The sequence below is a fragment of the Podarcis pityusensis genome (assembly GCF_964106645.2).
Source record: "Podarcis pityusensis genome assembly, chromosome: 7".
NCBI lineage: Eukaryota > Metazoa > Chordata > Lepidosauria > Squamata > Lacertidae > Podarcis > Podarcis pityusensis.
This window is the reverse complement of record NC_138031.1, coordinates 58,447,838-58,471,314: the sequence shown is the minus strand read 5'-3', so window position 1 is coordinate 58,471,314 and position 23,477 is coordinate 58,447,838. Positions and strand designations below refer to the sequence as shown.

At 43.1% G+C, this 23,477-nt stretch overlaps 1 protein-coding gene across 1 annotated transcript in view; it reads right to left on the bottom strand.

The window, feature by feature from the left end:
• RIPOR2 (RHO family interacting cell polarization regulator 2) overlaps nucleotides 1-11,564 on the bottom strand; it is a 94,334-nt gene extending 82,770 nt beyond the window's left edge. The window contains exon 1 of the mRNA XM_081014125.1: nucleotides 11,362-11,564. Coding sequence (XP_080870251.1) covers nucleotides 11,362-11,446 — 85 coding nt within the window. The 5' untranslated portion in view covers nucleotides 11,447-11,564. The remainder of the gene's footprint in view (nucleotides 1-11,361) is intronic.
• Nucleotides 11,565-23,477: the final 11,913 nt, after the last annotated feature.

Genomic DNA, 23,477 nt, shown 5'->3' with positions numbered 1-23,477 from the left:
TAGTTAGAAATAAACAAGGAGGGAAAGTTTACCTGTTTCTTTTTTTACCGTTCCCCTGTCCCGGCTACCACATCTCTACTGATAAGTATGCTGGCTCATCTATAACAATCTGTCGGGCTATGACCTATGTAATAGCCAGTAAACATAAATAAGAAGCCAGACCACAAAGAATATAAAATCTTCAAATTAAATAGCAGACACGTGCTAGCTTTTTCTCCTCTCAATAAAACCTTCTGGAGATGAAAGAAGATGACATGTCCTAAATTATATCAGTGAAGAACAAAGGCAGCAGACACAGATGCTACACCACAGCAACTTTTGTTTCCTTCAGGCATTTGAAGCTCCTAGGCTTCCAAGCAGATGCTGTTTATAGCACAGCTGAAAATTGCTGAAAGTTTATATGAATGGAAGCTGAGATGCCAAACCACCAACTTGGAATGTGAAACATTTCCCACCACTGGGGAAAGCAGTCACCCTGTCAACCTCAGTTACTTATTGCACCATATATGTACTCCAGGAAAAAGCAAATGAATCCAAACTCAACAGGTTTCTTCAGAAATTTAGAAGAGCTATAGCAAACTCCCAATTGATCGGGCTAATCCTACTATATGTACATACTACATCCACGATCACAGGCACCACGTCTCCTAATACCATTTGCTGATGAGAAATAAAGGAAATGCCTATTGCCATCATGTACTGCCTGAGGGTTTCCCATAGGCAGCTGGTTGCCCACTGCGGAAAACAAGATGCTGGATTATTGATCTGATCCATCACAACATTCATGCAAGCCACTGAGCTGAAACTGTTCTTTCTGCATAGCCCAGCCACTTCACCAACATAGCTTCACCCTGGGCTCTGTTTCTTGGTCACATTAAATTGTAACAGGACCTAGGAATTTTCATACTGTTGCCTCTGTTGCCATTTTGCTGTATATTTTTGGAACAAACACATAATGAGTGCAAATGAAACCTGACTCAACACTGGCCTTTCTCCCATTCACAAAGTTTTACTAACATTTCAAGAACAAAGCGCTGTCTTCAGTAGCTTGTAAACCCTATATATCCACAGATTCTTCAAGGCATATAGATGTTCAGCAATGAAACAACTGCTTTAGTGATCTTTATTCACATCCAAGGCTCATATTTTATTGGAATTCCTCTATTGCTTTCATCTGTCACAGCAAAAAAAGAGATCTTGCAGCAGAACCCAGGATTGCCTCAAACCAAGTGGGATGGCAGAGTAATTTTGCATAGCACTGTAGCCATTTTCTTTCAAGACAAAGGTTACGGAAAGTGTTCCAAAAACTATGGAAAGAGGTACTTAAGCGAACAGGTAGAAATGGCAGAATATTATTCTTTATTCGTTTTATTTATATACCACCCTTCCTATCAATGGAGACAAGGGCAGTGAACAATGTAAATAACAGCACTTGTACACAATGATTAGAAAACTAAAATAAGAAAACATGATACAGCAGCACAACAAAACTGTTAAGACCCAGAGGAAAAAATATGTCTCAAAACGAACAAAAATGTTTTCAGTTGACATCTAAAACATGACAACATAGAGGATGATCACACAGGAAATTCCACAGTTGAGGTGCTTGCTGCCACCAAGAAGTGCCCATCTCAAGTCATCACACACCACGGGTTATGTCCATTGCCAGGATCTTAAGCAGGATCTCCTTGGCTGATCTCAAAGCATTGATTGATTGGTATTGGAGGAGGCTATCCATTAAGCGCATGGGTTCTGAACCAATTATAGGGCATTGTACACTTGTACCAATGGTTCGAACTGGACCCAGTAGCTCACAGACAAAGAGTGAAGTGTTTTAAGAATTGGGGTTATATGATCCCACCTAGCTGCCTGCAACAAGTAACCAATGGGGAAAGCTTGAGTCAAATCTTTCTCACCTAGGTCTCAGTAATACACACCAGTTTACAGGCAGCTCTTTCATCAGCAGTCATGCTGCAACAGAGTGTTGTTTTGTTGTTCTGACCTGGTGTTCACTAACAGCACCATCAGGTGGGAAGGTAGGTTGGCCTGACTACCCAAGGCTTGCTGGTTGGGGAAAGACAGAGTTTCCAGTGTCTTGTAGTGCTACTCCTGAGATGACTAAATAAATAATCCTTGGCCATTGGCCAAGCTGGCTAGGCCCGATGGAAATTGTACCCAAAACATCTGGAGGGCTACAGATTCCCTATCCCTGATCTAGAACTTCAGTGCTGCTTGAAGTGTGGTTACTGCTGGTGAAGTTCCTGTGTCATCCTTGACAAAGCAAGCAGGGAACGTCTTGCAGTACCATCTCGTAAACGAAAGCACATTGCAGCCCAATGCTATTGAATTTCAGGAGTATAGAGTTGCATTACTGTAGATCACTGGTGCAGTGGTGGCTGAAAGGCATTTACAGCAACATGAAACTGAATCATTGCGAGTCCTGCCTTGGTCCATCTCTCCATGCATCTTCTCTGCCTACATTTCAAGGCTGCGTGTGGTGCGAACATTGTAGGGGGCCAGCTCAGTGCCACTAGCACCTCCAGCAGCAATGGGGAAATGTTTTTGGATGCTACTGCAGCAATCATTGTGTTGGGATTTTTGCTATGCACTGAAAATTCTACCTCAGGACACCCTCATGAAACTGGGAGCCCTGCTGTAGTGCAATCATAGTCATTCTCTGTGCCAGACAGACTTGTTTTCTTTTTTTGCTGGACTCAGGGCATAGCAAATGTTTTATCGCTGCATGACAGTGGAGCAGTGACTATGTTCCCACTATATTCCACTACATCAATCACCTTTTTCCTCCCATTGTGTAGCCCTTATTCCTTGCTTCTCACTTTTGGCATGCCATGTCAGATACAAAAGAACTCATTTCTGGAGCCTAGTCACACTGCCACTTAGTGGACAATATAGATTAAAAAATATTAAAGCTTCCTTCTTCCTCTGCCCTAGTTTATTTTTCTTCATCACACACACACACACACACACACAAACACACACACACTTTGTTGTATCTAACAAATAGAACCAACACATTATTACAAAAGCACCATCTAAATAGATGTCATCATCACAATAACACCCTGGTGTGCAAGTGCATTTGTAATGGGAAGGAACTCAGCCTCTATCTGCAGGGAGCTCTAAAGCGTGTCCACTGCCCGGCTCACGAGCCACAGTAGTGCTAACAGCAGTTTTCTTTGTTCAGTTAATTTTGTGAGTGTGCTGGTGCAGTCACTTCATGGGGCCGTTCTGCTATCACCATGTGTTCCTTGGTTCCACGTATGCATGTCTAATGTACAAACACTGTTAGTGTGCACCACCATGAATGATACCACATACATTGTAGGGGTGTCTGCTGGTGTTGGTATCTTTTTTCCTGCTTAAAATGCTATCGTTTTACTGATCATTTTATTGCAGGAAGTACATAGGATCCTAACTACATTATGCTGCTTTTTGGCATAGCAGGGCCTCAGGAATGCCCCTTAAGCCTTTGGCATTAAACAGACCTCAATGGTTTTGGGTTTTAAATTGCCCTTGTTCTTTGCCTTCTGAAATATCTGAACTTAATACTTCGGAAGATTTGCTCCATGTATATATAGCCGTCCTTGAATATAGATGTTTTGGCATCTACTATATAGCGGAGGCACCACATCAAAGCTTGTGCCATCACTTTTTTCCTGTTCTGAATGTAATCTACTTAACTAGGTCAAATATATATGGCAGAAAAATATGTCACCCATTTTACAGAAGAGTGAGCTAGCCACTGGAGATTTCAGCAAAAGAGCAAATGTCACGCTATCCAGTTGACTGGGTGGAGAATGCACTGAGTCAATTTACATACTGCTGTTTTTGTTTGTTTCCAAAAGATATTAAAATAGATCAGCAATGCACTTTTTCACTGTGGGTGAACTAAATTAAAAGCACCAACCTAGAATTTAAGTGACAGCTGTGTAAACCCAGCAGTTCTCCATAATTAGATTCTTTAGTGATCTGAATTCTATATGATCTGAATATAGCACAGAGGCTGCCTGTGACATGCAAATGCTGTAAAAATATATCATAATGATATTTCCTGTACCGTTTATAAAACTGAGCTTATGTGTAACATGATAAAACATAACAGAAGTGATTTAAAACGAAGAATGATTATCTGAATTTTAAATGCCAAAATTTATCACTACAGATGGTTCCTCTACAGTTTCACTCAACCTCATCTGCAGCTGAGCCATTCACTAATTTAAGCCCCCTAGACCCAACTTCAAACAATATTATATTTCTGGTTAATTTTCTTTTTGTTGGATACTGACATTTAATGTTCTATTTGGTTCTCTGGTACATTACCTTTGATTGTGTTAGAAGAGCATTTCAGTCATCATGTCTCTGCTGTGTACCACAATTTGTATAAAATCCTACAATTCTAATGAATTCATAAAAGAAAGAAAGAAAAAAGAAAAAACATTTTTTCTAGCATAGGAAGCTGCACGATGCCAACTTAGACTGTGGTCTGATTTTGCACATAATGCTAAGCTAAGCTATGGATTCTTCAGACTAACTATGGTTTGTTTGAAAGTGAAAATCCAGCCCACCAGAGTAACAATACCAACAAACTATGATGTGGTTTGTTGCTGGCTTAGGAAACATGACTTGCTTTAACCGTGGTTTGGCAGTATGTCTGAGCCCAACAGCTTTGCTTAACCATGGTTTGTTTGTCCACCCCACAACAGGCACCTATCAAGCTACAGAGACATACAGCAAGAGGATTGTGAAAACAAATCAAGCTTTGAATAAACAAGTCATGCTTGCTCATCTGTCAGATGACTCACGGTTTGTGAAGCAAACCATGGTTGCAACAAATCATGGATTAGCATAATATGTTAATATAAATTAACATATCTCTAACATATATATGAAGTAAATAAATAAAGCATGGTGATCCAAGACCCATTCCAGCAGGATACCATGATCAGGGATACTGGAAGTCACAAAACATGTGGCAGAGCCAACAGAGACAAGCTCTTCCTGTCCACCTCCTGGTATAAGCATCTTTAACAGAGCAAACAATGCTATCTCTGTCCTGTTAAAAGACTTGTGCTGGCTCTGTACTAGCACATAAGTTCATTCAGGCACCTCCTCAGACTTGAAAGACCTGGGGAAAGCACAGCTCTTTTCCTAGTACAGTGGTACCTCGGGCTACATACACTTCAGGTTACATACGCTTCAGGTTACAGACTCCGCTAACTCAGAAATATTACCTCGGGTTAAGAACTTTGCCTCAGGATAAGAACAGAAATCGTGCAGCGGTGGCGCAGCGGCAGCAGGAGGCCCCATTAGCTAAAGTGGTGCTTCAGGTTAAGAACAGTTTCAGGTTAAGAACGGACCTCCAGAATGAATTAAGCTCTTAACCCGAGGTACCACTGTACTTTAAGGCCATACAGTTGCAATAGATCTGCATTTGGACCCCATTACAGCTGGCTCTCCTTCCCCAGCCTATCAAGGCTGCAAGAGAGAGAGCAGAGATAATATGTTTCCTGAAAGAGATGGACAAGTATTCTAGCACAATCAAAGCCTTGCAGAGGGTTCTAGCCAATGTAGCACACAAGGATTTCTGCTTGTGCAATGAGCCCTCCTTTCTCTCTCCTTCCCCTAAACCTGATCTGGGGGTTCCCTCAACCCTCTAGTGAAGGTGTGCAGAAGGAGACCCAAAAAATGTTGTTGCACAAGAGGAAATCCCTGAACGGATGGAGCGTGGTAGTTGAATACTGCCCATACTTTCCAGTTTATTTTAAATAATGGAATCTCTCCCCACCACTACCCACCCTCCCTGCCTTACTGCTGCAACACTATAGCCTAAAAGCACGATGGGATGATTTGTTTGGAAGGTATTCGTATATCTTCATTCGCAACTGTAGCTGTGGAGTTGTGTGAGTTGAAACAAAGTAAAGGCAATTTGGAAGAGAAGAACAAGAAAGCAGGAAGGCTAGCTGGTTTTCCAGTCATTTAAATGCACCAGGGAACAAAATGCAAGTACTGTACATGAGGAAAGTGAAGCTTGTAGTAAGACTCAAAAAGGAAATGACTGATAATTTAGGTGTGTTGCAACATTTAGCTACACACCAAGTTCTCCCCATATTGCATACTAAATATCACTTCAGGGAAGCCAACACCATATTGCAGGAATATCTGAGAACCTCTTATTGAGCTGCTATTCTTGTCAATGAGTTTCCCTTTAGCTACACGGCATATTCATCCTGTTAGCTACTCAAAGGGTGGTAAAAACTGTTAGTCTGTGTTGTCATAGCAACCACCCTATGCACTACTGTGGGTTCAAGAGAATCTAAAGTAACAAAGCCTATTCAAGGGAGGCTGAATGCAATGTGAGCAGCCTCGTCAGAGGAAGGAATGCTTCTAGGGAAAAAGAGAGTGATAATGGCAGAATCTGCAAAGTCAAATGCACACTTTAAAAGGAGCCCAACAGAAATTGTGACTCGCCAAACTGACCACAGTCCATCCAGCCATGCAATTTGGCCTGCCATTTCATAGTCCTAGGCAGAAAGTCCATTGTGACTTGCCATACATTGCTAATGGGTTGCATTTGGCTTGATGGGGCAAAGGAAGATTATATACAGATCCATTTTAAAGTCTCCATTTTGTTTATTCGGAAATAGTTAAAAGGGGAGAGCCTGAACAACAATGAACAGTCAATGTGCATTATTTTAGAAGTTGATGACAACTCATATAGGTCTAAAGGATCTAACTCATCAACAAAAACTGCACCTGTCCGGGCTCTCACTGCAATATGAAAATTTGCAACTCCCAGCTCAAGTTCCGCTAAAGACGATAATGCTCAAATCAAATTGGTGCATAAGGCATAGTACAGGTTACAAGGTTCAGCAGGTACACAACAGGGAAGAATACATGCCTCGGCACTAGCAAATACATTGATCCAACAAGCAACATGCCCCCTGCAGCTTCATTTTAAAGTAGGGGGCAGACACAGCTATTTGCGCAGCAAGCATCCTGGGACTGGGCAATCATATGAGCACTCCTCTGAGCAGCTATGCAAGGCTTGTTCATGTTGCCACTGCTGGCATTGGAGATGGGGTAGATCAGACATCCCCCTGATGCCCAATTTCAGCTCCTCCATCATGCAAGGAACCTCCCCTGGGTCCTCTGGCTGCAATTCTCCAAGCTCTTCCCTTTCCTCCTTGGCATCTGACCATCCCCACAGGGCTCATGACAACGCAGATGAAATATGATGGTTGAAGAGTTCATCTGTGGGTTTGGTCCATCCAGTTCCTAAGTAGCTTCTATATTAAAATAAGTTTAAAAGGGCACATAGGGAGAGCTGCTTTATACCAGGCCAGGTTTTTACTGTCTGCTCTGCTTGGCATCAGATTCTTCAAACTTTCAGGCTTGGACCTTTCGCCATCAACTGATACCTGACATTTTCAGCTGGAGGCACCAGGGACTGAACCTGCAACTTAACTGCATTCAAAACATGTGCTGTGGTCCCTCCCCAGCCTACATTTGTCACAAGAACACAAGAAAAACAAGCAATTACAGGGAACCCAAAGCACATTTGCATTCTTCTTAGAAGTCTTTTATTACAGGTTTGTCTGACGTTTCTGGGTTACATGTTTGGAAATCAATGAAATTGCAGCCAGCGCTGCAGTTCCAAACAATTGAGGCTTTCTTTATAAAGCAGCCAATCCACACCCATCCACCCACCTCGCTGCCCTTCCATCTCAAGGTTTGCAAGACCCCAAAGTCTTTTCAGCATCACATTTAACCGTGGATAAGTAGGTTAATGCTGGTTCTTGCAATTATTGTATATTTCACAGTATCAACTCAAATGATTGCCTCAGGCTTAAGCCAGGCTGTCATGGCAAATAACCTGCTTTCGCCCATCAGCTACTGCCTCATTTACAGTTTTTCACTTGTTGTGTGCATTAACCAGCTTCTCAAATCAAAGGTGCTGATGTCCCTCTCCACAAATCTTGTTCCAATATTGAAGAAAACAACAAAAACATTTGGCTTGTTCTCTTCATCAGGGTTTAAGACTGTCATGCAGCATACAAACTGATCTAAAGTAGCCATCCTTTGATATAAAAAACATTACAGCCTAACTCACTGTCCCCTTGCCAGAGGGGCAGGAAGGATGACAGGTTATCCATTTATTAAACATGCACATAGCTGCCTGTCTAAAGAGTTTGAAGAACCTGTGTATCTTCATCAAGTTAAGGCAAAAGGAGGGGGGGAATTGTGCCTTGAATAATAGTTTTGTGCTGAAGCACTGCTACTGACTTCACTGGGATGTGGGTCACTCATTTTCAGCTCATCCCTACCCAACTTGGTAATACATTTTACAGGGCTTTTGCCATGACTTGAGGCTTGATCCAGTCACCCTTCACAACCTCCCCATCACCTCTATGCATGCATGAGAATTTTATGCCACCAGCCCTTCTCTCAGCAGCCCTAAGAGAAGGATAGCTGGCTGCACATACATACATATTATCCATTTGGATAAGCAATGATCTGCACCAGACCAGCACAGGCCACCTGTGTATTGTGGGTACCCACTGATAAAAGTGGGCCTGATGCAGAATGCCCTTCTGTCTAAAATTGGGCTGTGGAACCTGTTGCCCTGCTGGTGTTGTTGGACTATAACTCCTATCACCTCCCCATACAGTTGTCCATAAGGGTTGGGGCTGATGGGATTTAGAGTCTAGCAACATCTGAAGGGCCACACTTTCCTCTTCTACTTCACAGCTTCCCATTTCCTATTTTGCAAGGAAATAAGAAAATAAGGAAGCATGCATCTTCCAGCATCTTCTCATCTCTTGACAGCATCAACCATGATGTGGCATGTTTTACACTTCTGCTAAACTTGGTTAGCAAACTGAATTTGAAGCTAATTGTATTAGTTTTCCCCAGTGAAGGATGTGTGGGGGAGAGGAGAGGAGCCCTGGTTTAAGAGATCAGTAGTGTGATGTGACATTTGCACCAGGCCTGGAAATATATTCTGTTAGCAAAGATAAAAAAAAAAACTCCACTGAATTGAAGTATCAGGGCAGTGCTAAAAGCAGAGAGGTCTTCACCTTTTGGTGAAGTGTAGCAGCGCTGTTGCTACTGTTCTTTTGCTTTCTGATGGAAACGTCAAGTGCCATCAGCAGGCTTTGGCAGTGGGTTTGGTGGGAAAAGGGCACTGCAAGCATTAGGAGTAAGCCAGAGGAACAACAAGAGGCTTACTTCTGAGTAAGCATGCATAGAATCAGCCTTGCTATGATCCAAGCAAGAACCACAGGTTTCCATTTTCTCCTACTTTCGATAGGAATATAGGAAACTGACTTATATGGAGTGAGACCAATGGTCCATCTAGCTCAGTATTGAGAACACTGACTCTCCAGGGTTTCAGGCAAGAGTATCTCCCAGCCCTATCTGCATGCAAAGCAGATGCTCTGTCAATGAGCTACAGTCTTCCCCAAACTTTTTTATCTGACCGCAAAAATCCAGGGGGGCTGTATTGTATGAGGGTTGCAATTAAGTTCTACGCAGAGTTAGCCAAACCTAATTCTCCATAGGACTAAGGTGGTGGCTTGTTTCCATTGGAATATAAATTATTGGACTCAGAGAGCCCAATCTGCAAAATGGGTACATGTTTCCACGCTTGATTCCTTAATAATATGTAGCATATATTTGTGTTTGTGCATGTGATTTAACCTGCACACTACAGCTGTAGTCAGCTAGTTGTCATATGCCCCTTTCCTTGTGCTTGCGTCCCAATTGAAGTCTGAACTGTGTAAGGATTATCTGTGTTACCTAAGCGTTATAGATGGATGGATTTGGTGGCAGGGACATTCTAAGCACATCAAATGCCATACACCTCAACATAGCTTTCTCTGTAAGCTCCACACACAGGCGCATGGGCTCTACCCCTTTACTGCTCACCTCTGTTTTGGGTGCACTGCTTTTAAATGGGTTCTGTGCTGTGGAACCTCAACCTGGATAAGTTCTTGACAAGCAGAAGAACACTCTGCTAGAGAATCCCAACTAGTCTTTAAAATATCACACAAGGCTTGCAAAAGCATGAATGCAGCAACTTATTTAGTAGAATTACAGCCTAGCAGTCCAGGCCTAATCATCAGGGGGCAGCCCGACCTGTTTCACTGCCTAAGGTGAAAGGGAAAGGTGTAGCTGGGGCCGTGTGGCTTAGGTTTTTTGCATGGCTTCCAGGTTCAGGTGGCACCCATGAGGAGAAGTGGTAGCAGCAGCAGCAAGATTTCACAAGAGCTTGCCAGAACCTGCCGCTGCCCCTTCTCCTTGCTTCTCTGGAGCCAGATGGGGTGGCAGCAGGTGGAAGCACCCATGGTGGCACTGCCCCAGTGAGGTTCTGCCACCTCTGGCAGCTGCTTCAATGTGCCTCAGGGGTGGGCCAGCCCTGCTAATCATTCATCGGTTTAGACTACTTAAGCACAACGGAATCATCTGAAAATGTTTCCCTGATTTGATTGTCTTCCTTGTAAAGTTAGTGAGGGGCAGAGCATGGGCATTTAATTAATAGATATCCAATTAATTGTGTGACTACTCAGCATGTTCTTCCATGCTGTTAAGAAGCTGAGCCACTTCATCAAGTTAGCTAATGGAATTAAATTCCATTGTGCAGACAAAAAGGCAGTCAGTAATGGGGGTTGATCAGGGAGGATGTGCTATGAAACTAATGAAGTTGAAGTTTCAGGGCCCATAATCCCGGAAGGGGCCCAGTCACAAGTGACTTCAGCCCACATTGCTTTAAAAAAATTGCTTTAAAAAGTGCATTGTGCATGTATATAACATTTCCCTAATTTTCATCCCCCCCTTTCACGGAATCACAGAATAGTTCAAAGGAACCACAAGGATCACCCGGTTCAAATATTTCACCCCACATGGGATTTGAACCCATGATCATGATCCTGAGATTAAGAGTCTCATGCTCTACCAACCGAGCTATAACTCAAAAACTATAAGGTGTTGGAAATTTTTGTTCAAGCCAGTGACTTTGACATGTGAGATAATCCAGTACTGTATAGTAATTTAAAGATGTACGGTAGTAGCTATTTTAAATAACATAAAATAAAATAAAATAAAATAAAATAAAATAAAATAAAATAAAATAAAATAAAATAAAATAAAATAAAATAAAATAAAAGTGGTGATCTTCCTGGAGCAAACCCACTGAAGAAGATAACAGTGGTTTACAGGTGTGGTGCAAAAAAGGGAGGTTTACAGGTCTGGTAGAGAGGGAGGCAGAGGGAGGGAAGGCAGCAGAAGAGGAAGGAGAAAGTCAGGCCAAATCCAAAGCGCCCGCCTCGCAGGCGCACTTACTCCTGAAAGGCCCCCGCTTGGTCCTGCGCCTCCAAGGCCGGTTCCTCAGCAGGCAGCGGCAGTTCAGGCGCGGAGGGAGCTCCATGGTCACCAGAGGCTGCAGCTCGAAGCGGCGGCGGCGGCGGCTTCCAAGGCGGCGCGCGAAGCGCTGCGTAAATCCGCGCGCCCAGGGGACGCGGGCCCAGCGGGAAGCGAGGACACCCAGTTTCCTCTCTGGCCGGTGGGGCGTGGGGCCCACCAGCACCAGCGGCGGCGGCTCTGGGGAAGCCCGGCGACGCGGGACAGGCGGCTCTACTGCTGGGCTCCGCGCGGTCGCCCGCCGCCTCCCCCTCCTCCCGTGCCATGTTTTATGCATGAGGGCGAGAGGCGCGTAATTTCATCCAGCCCGGAGGCTCGGCGTGTGGGCGCGAGGGCAGGTTCCAGGTTACCTGTCGTGGCGGGGAGAGGCGCGCGCCCGCCCCGCTCACCTGGCGCGCGCCTCTCAGAAGCCAAGCTCCTGGGAATGGGGGCTCTTTTTCCCCAGAAAGGTCTCTTGGTGAAGGGTGCGCAGCTCCACTGTGCATGCAGACTTTTTGCACCAGACAAGGGAAAGAAAGCCTCTCTCTCTCTCTCTCTCATTTGTGCCTTGTGATGTTATAAGTTACTGAGGGATGGACCGGGGGCAGATGGTTGTATTGCTGAAAACTTTCTTCAATAAATAAATATTTATTTTAAAACGAAGAAGAAATGGAAGGGCTGCTTCCACATGTGAAGCCAGATTATTGTAGGATTTGTGCTTCTCGTGGATGCCACTTCGCGCTTGTAATGTTTCTGGGCCCGATAACAAGCACCAAGAAACCTTTGGCCAACACCCGATTTGCAGTATTTCAACAACCTTTTTTTGTGAACTGATCCTCCTCGCCCCCTCTGCCTGGAAGCACCCTAAGTCTGTGGCAGCAAAAACAACCCAAGGTCCCTTGCAGACTGTTTTTTGGGTAGGATTCACATATAGCAAATGCAGGTTGTGCCATTAAAGTTGATTTAGCACTTCACCAAAATTAGAGCTTTTTGCAATAAGGAAAGTGATTGGAAATTACACTGGGAAGTATCATTTTGCTTGACAAACAATTGCTAATGGCTGTGTACACAGGACATTTTATTAAAATCAATGGAGACGATGTACTTGTTTTTTTGTACCTAGCAAAAGCAGCATATTGCAGACTAGCACAAATGATTCCCTGTTGAGAAGTACTATATTTTTGTACTATGATCAGGTTAATGTGTACTTAGCCAATGTTCTCTAACTTTCCTGCAAACCTTGTGAGATCAAATTTGGATGAATGCTCACCAAACAAATAATCTGGAAGTGACCTAACATGGCTAGCCCACTGGAAATTGAAAAAACAACAATCTCTAACCAATGTAGGGTTTATCATAGACTGATCTGAGCACAATTCTACTTAAGCCTCACATGTGAAAATGCTTCTAGCCAGTGTTGATTTTACATCCATTATACACCTAGTTAAATCTCACTGTTAAAATACTCCATGTGCATTAGCATCACCACTCACACCCATTAGCAGGCAAGTGCCGAAAGGAAGTGCCAAACAAGCAGACTGTGGTCTGGGAAGTTTCCATTTGGACATGTCTCAAGTAGTCTATTATTGCAGACTTAACTTTGGATGGACAGCAATACATGTCATCACAGGCATTAAGTGAACTGAAAGCAAGTCAGGTATGCCTTGGATGTCAAGTGTAGTGAAGGGTGGACAAAAAAGAAATCCCACTCTTCCCTCTGTCCTCTCAGTGCCATCTGATTTGGAACTGTAAGCTCTTTGGGGCAAGGACCTTTTGCTTAGCTGATGTGAAGAGTGAAACTATAAAGCAATGAAAAGTGCTATATAAATTATTAGCTGTAAAGCAATGGGGCTATTTTAGGACTTTACTTACTGATGATGATGATGATGATGATGATCATTAGATTTATTACCTATCCACTTGTCCATTGAAATGCCATCTTGAGAGTATTATTATCAAAGTCCAACCTGGCACTTGCAGAATTTGGGGTGAGTTGTTTGTGCATAGTGAAAGAGCAATAATAAAACAACACGTTTCCAGTGGCACAAAATATGCACCTATGAATAAAAGATCCCATCATGTCTATATCCAAGGCTCTTCCTTACCTATCTGCAATAAAATATTCCTTCCTGTCCACATCCAAGCCTCTCTCTAAAACCATGTGCAATAATTTTACTTGTATATTTATCTGGAAATGTAATTGTCAATCTCCTGCTCTAAAATGCAGCTAATTAAAAAAAAAGTTCTCTCCCCTTTTGCAAAACCTGACTTCTGTGCATACCTAGGACAGAACTCAGACCATTTGCTATAAAATGCTTTCCAACATCCTGTTTCTCAGTTATTTAAAATGCAGTATAACTGTTGAGCTGAGCAGAATGTTCACAGTGAAACTTGAGAGCATCACAGACTTGATTGGCTTCACTTTTCAATACTAGAAACTCACACCAGGTTCATTAAAAGGTCCATTGTCCAATGGTTGTTTCTGTATTAAAGTCAGGTACATTTTGCATTTTCAGCATTAAGCTATAAGCCATGCATTGATACACCTCCCAACAAGAACTGAGTGCAATCTTTAACATAGTAAGAACACACCAGCCTATTTAGTTATGTTGATTTAGACTTAAGCCAATTAATATCAATTACAGTGTATAAGACTAGGTTTCCCCCCTTAAAAATATTGTCAAAAATTAGGGGGCGTCTTACACACGGGGCCCTCTCCCTCCATTTTCTTAAATCTGAGCCCCCCAAAATAGGGGGCGTCTTATACATGGGGGCGTCTTATAGCTGGAAAATATGGTAATATCTGCAGTGGCTCCCTGTCTATGGAATGCTCTCCCCAGGGAAGTTTGCGTGGAGCCTTCATTATACACCTTTAGGCACCAGGCAAAAACGTTCCTTTTTAACCAGGCCTTTGGTTGATCTTATTGACATCCAACACCCTTTTAGAATGTGGCTTTTGGGGGGAGGGTTATTGGATTACTGCTTTTGTTTTGATTTTGTATGTTGTGGTCTTGTTGCGAACTGCCCTGAGACCTCCGGGTATAAGGCGGTGTATAAGTTGAAATAATAATAATAATAATAATAATAATAATAATAATATCATGATCCTATACCTGCTATATGGAAGCAGTTTAATATAAACAGTGGAATCTTCTTTGTCATTTCTGAATTTACCGTATGCATAAGATCACTTTAGATGTCTACCATTCTCAGATACCTCCAATTTGTCTGTTTTTTTAATCCGCCCTTGGAAATTGCTAGATTCATTGCTACAGCATTTTAGCTCAGCTTTCCTCAAGCTAAGTATAATATATTCCCTCCAGAGGTATTGTGCCTTCTCATTTTGGATAGAATTTACTGATCCAAAGCATCTCGGTGGAGATGACTTTGGCTTTTATATTTTGCTCTTCTCGCCCCCACATGCCTCTCAAAATATTTTTACCCATTTCCTGAATTCCCTGCTGCTCCCTTCACACCCAACTTGTACCTTATTCCTACCCCGAAACCACCAGTTTCTTTCCTCCCTCCTCCTAGTTCCTTTTACATTCACTTCTTCCTCCTATAACAGCTTTCCTCTCCTTCGCCTTCTTAGTTTTTGCTGCTGCTGCTGCTGCTGCTGTTATGAAAGCCTGTGTTGTGTAGTGGTTAGAGTGTCAGACTAGGCCCAGGGAGACCAGGATTCATATTCCTACTCAGCCATGAAGCTCACTGGGTGACCTTGGGCCAGCCAAGCCTAACCTACTTCACGGAAAGTGTTGCTGTGGAGATTGAAAGAGGAGGGGGATAATAACCATGAACGCAACCTTGAGCTCTTTGGAGAAATGGTGCGATATACATGCAATAAATAAAAGGTAGGTTAAAATATTAACCTTTTATCTTACTTTATAATTTCCTTCCACACTTTTTTCTGCTCCTCTCCCCCCAGAGGAAGCAAACTTTTCCTCTGTAGAGCATGGGTCTTAATCTTAGGGTTGTGGGTTCGAGTCCCACATTGGACAAAGGATTCCTGCATTGCAGAGGGTTGGACTAGATGACCCTCATGCTGCTTTCCAATTATATGATTCCTTCCTTCTCTACACTGGTGTAGTCAGTCCTGAGCTAGATGGTCTAGCTCAATATAAGGCAACTTTCCACATTCCCATTCTTCCCTTTCTGATATATCTGTCAAAAGTTAGATTTTAAGTGTGTCGCCACAGGGGCCTGCCTTTTTGCTTATGTCATCCTAAAGCACCATGACCATTGACGACTCAGGATAAATAAACAGGCAATAATTTAACTGGTATGTGACAGACAGACCGCGTCCCTTTCTCTCTTCTCCCAGCTCGATATTATTATTTTACATCTCCCAACTTATATAAAGTGGGCTCAAAAGACCCCCACTGAAAGGCAAAGAGGAACTTTGCACGAATGAAGCACTGCTTCTTTAATTAGAACAGGGGGGAAGCCACATTCTCTTTTCATAATTCACTCACGGTTGCTTTGAAAAACAAAATTTACATGAATAAGTGAGACATAGCAGCAGGCGTGGGGCTTGGGGCTGGGAACAAAAAATGGATCTGTAATTAGGATGGTTGACAGGTATCGTCCCTTTCTTTTGTTCGTGTTATGAACATTGCCGGCAATATTTTTAAAAGGGTTGTCACAAGGAAGAAGAACGAAGCAGATTAAGACAATACTCAGGTTTGGCTTGTGTTACATATTTATCTGAAGGCCTCAGGTGCTCTGTGCCATGAACTGGAGATCTTTCTTGGTTTATTCTCATTTCCCCCCAGCCTAACTACTATAATTCTTCTCCTTCTAGTCTGTCTCTTCAGCAGCTCCAGTTGCTGAAGGAGTTACTGTTGAGTTCATGTCTTCCTCCTGGGCTCCCAAAAGGCCTCTGGTTGGCCACTTTGGGAGCCAAATTCTGGACAAGATAAACCACCCAGGTGGCTCTCCAAGGTTGTCACACAGAGTTCTTTGCCAGACGTACCAGGAGATGCAAGGATTGTAGAATTGTGGAGTTGGAAGGGATGCTGAGGATCACTCAAGTCCAACCCCCTGCAGTGCAGGAATATGCAGCTATTCCATAGGGGATCGAACCCGCAACCTTGGTGTTAACGTGAACCTTTTGTGTGCAAAGCTCATGATCTACCATTGAGATGTGGGCCCTTGTGAACACATGCACTGGGGGGGGGGGTTTCCTGCATTCCTAGGTAGGGTTGGGAACTATCCCTGTCTGAAAACCTCAGAGAGCTGTTGTCAGTCAGTTCAGTACACAATACTGACCAAGATGGGGCAACTGGTTGTTTTGGTATGAGGCAGATTCCATTGTTCCTATGAATGCATTTTTAGATTTAAAAGGTAGTGGCTGATTTTCTCAAAACTGACCCGCTGTAATAGGTGGGCATGTTAAACTTAATCACACTGATTTCAGTGCATTTACTCATAAGGGCAATGGCTGTGTATACACTATCCCTTTAAAGGATATTCAAAACACATTCTATGCCTCAAAGAATTCTGGGCACTGGAGTTTAGGCCTCACAAAGTTACAGTTCCCAGCAGCCCTTCACAAACTGCAGTGCCCAGAATTCTTTGAGGGAAATAATGTGTTTTGAATGTGCTTTAAAGGGATGGTGTGTGCACAGCGTTACTTGATACCACGCAAAATCCATAGTTACTCTGACAACCTTAAACAAACAACAGTATTCTGCTAAGCTTGGCAAAGGTTTTTACAAGCAAGTGTGTGCCTATGAAGCTCTCTGTGATGGTCGTGAGCCAGTAACAACTCTCCTCTTAACAAAGAGAATTATTTTGAAGTTAGAGTGACATTCAAACCCTCAGCAGGGAACAATCTTCCATCTCAAGTTCCCTCTAACTGTTGAGAAATTTACATAAATCTCCAGTGTTGAGGCTTTCGCTAGAAAAATAAATTGCACATTAAAGCTGCAATCCTATGCTCACTTTCCTGAGGAAACAGGAATAAGATAACACTGTAAATAAACATGTTAACAGTTACCAAGCAGGCAGCCCCAGTTGCCACAAGGTTTATAGTTGATAACAGTGTTACAGTGCATGCCTCCCACTATGGATTCAAATGACAAGAAAGGAGATTCTGATTAAACATTAGGAATAACTTTTTATTTACTATTATTATTTAACTTTCTGACAGTAAGAGCTGTTTGACTGTGGCATGAACCACCTCACAATGAGGTGGTGGACTCTCCTTCAGTGGAGATTTTTAAACAAAAGTCAGACAGCCAAGTGTCAATGATTCTTTAGCTGTGATTCCTGCATTGCAGAAGATAGAATTACGGTAGATGGACTTTGGGGGCGACCCTTTCAGCTCTATGAGTCTATGATTCTGTTACCTGTCTCCACTCTGAGCCAATGACAGCCTCCACATAAATAGCTTTCCTATTTTGTATAGACTGCTTTTCCAATGCCCAGGCAAGAACCAAGGTTTGAAGAATCTGACCAAACCCTTTCCCAGGTGCGGATTTTACAATCAGGGTGAGCAAAAATGATAGAGAAGGCAGGTATTTTCATCCAGACATGACACAATGTGTAGGTAATGGCAATTTTTTCTAGATATTTCTACCTGTTGGTGCCTTCGCTTTTTGTCTTCTTTAATACAAGCTCCTCAAGCTGCAAAATAAAGCACTTCCAACACATTTTACCTTTGTGTAGGCAGATGTCAGTGATTCTATGCTCAACTGGCTCCAAGCTATATATTTTTAAACATGTAACACAAAGGATTTCGGTGGGCCATTTGCATTAAATAATCTGCATCCAGAGTGCGAAAGGAAATTTCAGAAAAGCTTAGCTGCGTGAGTCTACTTTCCCTTCCTATATTTCCACCAACTCATTTTTCCATAAAAGAATGCAAAGTGTCAGCATCAAAAGAAAGAATAGCAGCATGTCCTCTCGCCACAGTTTTACTTTGAAATATCACTGGGGTGAGCCAGTCTTTCAATTGCACAGTGAAGAATGCAAACTGCTGAGCCAAGTCACACCCAGCCACATTACTTTGAAACTCGAATCAGATACAGAAAACTTTGGATCATTAGGTAGCAAAGCTTTTAAAACCCCCGCAGGTGCTACTTCCCCTGCCCCTCTCCAGTTACTGTTAAAAATGTTTATTGAAATGTCCATCAGAATGCAACAGCAAGTGAAATAATCCTCTGTATAAAATACTCACTGATGGGCATAAAAGTGAACTGATACTTCAACCAGATGATAACATAGAAATTGCATTGATTGCCACGGTAATGGTTAATATCATTTCCCTTTGAACATCACTTTTAGCCCTTTTCCATCTTTCAAATACTCTGCTATTGAGCTGTCTACTATTCCCTCCCCCCCAAAAAATCTGTTTTCTCTTCCTTGAAATCTTATCTAATATTCCAGTCATTTCTTGAACATGACATGAGAGGGGAGTAAATCTTGGCCCTTTCCAGATTATATCCATATAATCTGGTATAACGGTAGTCTTATCTGCATCTAGGACTCCTTGAATCAACTTTCCAGGCCCAAAGAGGAGTTTCTTGCAAGAGATGAAAGCAGCACAGGAAACCAACAGAGATGCTTTGTTGCTATAGAAACAGCTTCCCAGCAGCTCCCTGCAATCTGAACTGCCAAGGCCTGGTCCTCTCTGCTGCCACATAGTGGCCCCTGCTGGAACACTCCTGAGTCTCCTCATGTATTCTCCTGCTTGTTGCTGAGTCTTAGAATTATAGAATTAGAGTTGGAAGGGACCACAAGGGTCATCTAGTCCAACCCCCTGCAATGTGGGAATCTTTCACCCAACGTGGGGCTTGAACCCACAACCCTGGAATTGAAAGTCTCATGCTGCACCGACTGAGTGGCAAAATGGTGCCACCAGAAGAGTCCCAGGGAAAGACAGGACTCGGAGATGAGGGAGTTGATGTGGTGTAGTGGTTAGAGTACTTGGCAAGCATCTGGGAGACCGGTTTCAGCCATGAAACACAAAGGGGGAACTTGGGCCAGTCACAGTTCCTCAGCCCATCCTACCTCACAGGGTTGTTGTGAGGGAGAAATGGGGAGGGGGAGAATCATGTACGCCACAACTAGAGCAAAAACACACACACAAAAATGTGATATTATTCAACTACAAATTGTGTTGGTATTATTAAGCAAATGGGGCCCACATATCTAGACTTGGGGCATGGTGCTGAGGGGACAGGGTTTAACTTATGGCTCCCAATCTGGATCCCCTCACAGCTGATATTTGCGGTGGTAATAACATCCGATCAACCGTGGCTCTTAAACAGGAAGATTCCAAGAGTTTTGGTTGCGTTGCTTCACATTTCTGTGCACAGACACAAGTTATCGGTGTTGCAGGACAGAAGTCAATAAATCATTCCCTGACTACTAACAGCTGAGAAGCAATCTCATGGAATTGCTCCTAGAATGACAAGGAATGGGCAAGAGTTTTGCAGCTTCCCCCCACCTTTTCATCTGAAGCTCAGACAAAAGATGTTAAGGGTAGGTGGTTCTATCATGTTCCCCATCCATCATGTTGAGTATCATCACCGAGAGTGCTTCCACACAAGGTTGATTTCTCCAGCACTGACACCATTGTTCACTTATTTATTAAAATCCAGATGATGCTTTTCTCAAGCTATTCCCCTCCAGTGTTTTGTTTTCCCTGTTGTCATCTCAATGGTTTTTGAAAATGCTGCTCTGTGGCTGTTTCTAAGCTTTTGATCTAGTGCAATTGCAGCAAAATCCTTTCAGGCAACACTCCATAAACGCAGAATTTTCCATTCTGCCGTTCTCCAAGTCTGCTGTTTTACAAACCTCTCAGAGGCCAGTGGGAGTCAGTTCTGGAAGGAAGAGTCCCAACCCTTCTCCTGGCTTGGGGAAAGAGCAGTGGGACTCTCTGACCTCCATGAGACTTCAGTCCCCATCCTTTCCCAGCTGGTGGTAGGGAGGAGGAGGTGGGGCCTTACTTCCACTGCACACCTTTCAGGGACAGTCCCAGATTTACAGAAGGCATCCCGGTTTCTGATTTGGTCCCCAAATGTCCTGCTTTTCCTTAGGATGTCCCTATTTTCATCAGAGAAATGTTGGAAGGTATGGAGTTATGCGACCCCTGAGCCATCTGAAGGCAGCCCTGTAGAGGGGAGCTTTTTAAATGTTTAATGCTTTATCATGTTTTTATATATGTTGGAAGCCACCCAAAGTGGCTGGAGCAACCCAGTCAGATGGGCGGAGTATAAATAATAAAATTATGATGCTGGTGGAATAGGATGTCCCTCTTTTCATTGGAGGAATATTGGAAGGTATGCCACTGTCGTCATATTGGGCCTTGAGGGCAATGATGCTCAGTGTTTCTTTATTTAACAAAATTTATGTACAAGGTAGAGGGGGAGAGGGAGGGAGAGAGAGAGAGAGAGAGAACAGAAAAGAGTTTGGCTCAGAATCAAGATTTCCTCCCTTTGCTCCATCTTTTCACACACACCCCTTTCTCAGCCTTGGTTTGGAGAGAGCCCTTGAATTGTGCTAGCAGAATCTCGTTTCTTTTTCTTTCTCCTTTCTCCAACGCATATTGTGTGTAATTGGTAGCAGCTGTGATTTTTAGCACTGAAACTCGGAATTAGGAGGTCAGAAGAACCAGAGGCTATTTGGGGGGACGGGGGGGCAGCTGTTCCCACATGCTGGATTTCTGGGAAAAATAATGTTATATTTCACATTTATGCTCCCATCCTAAACACATTTTCTTTGAAATGTTGAATTTGAAGGAGCAACTTGCACATAAACATGCTTAGGAATTGGCAGCTTATTTTATTTTTCAACCAAGAGTCTTGTAACACCATCATTCTCCAATCTCCAATCACAATTTCTTGGAGCAAACAGAAGTGTGTTTTCCCCTGACAGAGCAACTGAATGTATGTCTACTAAGAAGCAAGTCCCATTGAGTTCTGTTGGGTATAGAATTCTAGTCTATGTTTCACACATCCCTCATTTCCTGAGGGTGCATTTAGCACCCAGAACACCTTGAGAGGCATGCTTAAGCCACAAATTCCATGACTCCCTGACAGGTTTGTAAGGCCAAAATTCGCACCTCATAACACACACTTTTATTTATTTATTTGAATATTTCAACTCCACTTCCTCCCCAAAGATTGTTCAAGGAAGCTGACAACAACAACAGAAATCTTACCAAGCCAACCATCCTCCTTTCCATCCTTTCCAGCATCTCAAAATGTAGTGGATTGTTCCTAAATTAAACCCTGAAGGAAGCTTCCAATAAGTCTGAAATCAATAAAAATAAGCCCCCTGTTCCCTTTGCCTGAATGTAAAAGACGCAAAAGAGGACATTGTTCCTGCACCTTTAATAGTTCTGTAGAAGAGGGAGTGTCGTGCAAGTTACGCCTGCTGAAATCATCTCTTTTTCATTCAACCACCATGCCCTAATGCCTCTCTTTGCCATCGTCTGAATGACCCCATCTCCCTCAGATGCTCATGCACAGATTAAGTGCATAATAGCGGCGTGTAGGCCTTGGTGAGAGGCCTTCCAAAAAGGAAAAAAGAGGAGAGTTTGAGGAGGGAGTGCTACAGATCCTCACCCACAAAAACAGGGGGAGAAGGCTATGAGAGCTCACTGTCACTGGCTTGAAAGAGAGCTTAGGTTCTCTTCCCCATGCCAGGTCTATCAGCCGCTGAGCCTGTAGGGAACTGCCCTTCGTTGGTGACAATAAAGAAAGGCATTTTGAAAAATACCTTTCCTTCATGGGACCACAGGTGGGAGAGCTTGAGCTACCTGTAGGTTCTGGTGGCATCAACGGTTGTCAGGGGAGCAGAAGATGGAGAACATGTGTGCCAGCAGAGCTTTGAACTCTTGAAATATGCTTGGAGTGATTAGCACTCAAATGGGTGATTAGCAGTCAACAGAGCTAGTGCATTAGTACAGTGCAAAAGGTGGACATGCTTGTTTTGTTGCTGCTACCATCAGAAAGCAGCCCAGGGTTGGTACGTAGTCATGCCTAACAGTCTCTTGTAGAATGGCAATAAATGTTATAATCCAGGCTCCTGGAGCTATGGACCTGTCCAAGTATGACTGCCCAGTGTAATGCACTAATTATTATTATGTACCAGGCTTCAAGCACACATTATTGGGGAGGGGGGAGCTATGCCATCTTGGCATGCAGAAACCCATTTTTTGACATGTTTTTCTTATGGAGCTTCATACAACGCTGTTCTTGTGCCACCTTCTGGCTAATATCTGCACTGCTATTTAATATAATTTTTCTGTGTCTACCTTAAAAATAAGTAAGCTGTACCCTCTGAAGATAATGTGATGCCGCCTCTGTGTTATTTTTCAGTGATCAGCAAGCACCGTAAATGGAAACGGCAAAATTCTGCACTCGGTTCAGCGTGGGAAAGTTTAGCCTGCGTGAGTCTAGGTAAATTAGAAATAGGTCACATGCTGAGTTTGTATTTTGACATGCTGCAAGTAACCCACTTGTAGGGTTTTGTGCTCTGATGTGTCTCAAAACTATATTCAGAATATGGAGACTGTTGCTCATGATTTGAAGCTGGTTCATCATGGATTTGAAGTCTGTATAGGATCAATTTTTCTTGGGGTTGCCCCATGCTGAAATTGTTGGGTGAACAAACCTTTATTTTTGCCCCTCGCATCCTTTTTTTCACGGGATAACTTGGATCAATCATGGCATGCTCAGAGAATGTGGGTGGCAGTGAATGCTTCTCATAAAGCAGGAGAATGGCCTAAAATCCCCTATGCCTTTTGAAATGACTATCCAGATGGCATCCTGGCATTGACTTTCCAAAACAGCAACGTTGCTCTAGGATTGCTGTTAACTACTGTAACAACCAACAAAGGCTGAATACACATTAACATTTAAAGCAAACAAAAACACAAACACCCCCCCCAAAAAAATCATGGGAACTGTAGTTTCACCCTCCCAGAGCTACAATTTCCAACACCTCTAACAAGGTACAGTTCCCAGGATTCTTTTTCTGTGAGGGGTGTGTGCTTTAAATGCCTGGTGAGTACACAGCTACAGTGTCCACTCATAACCAGTTCTCAA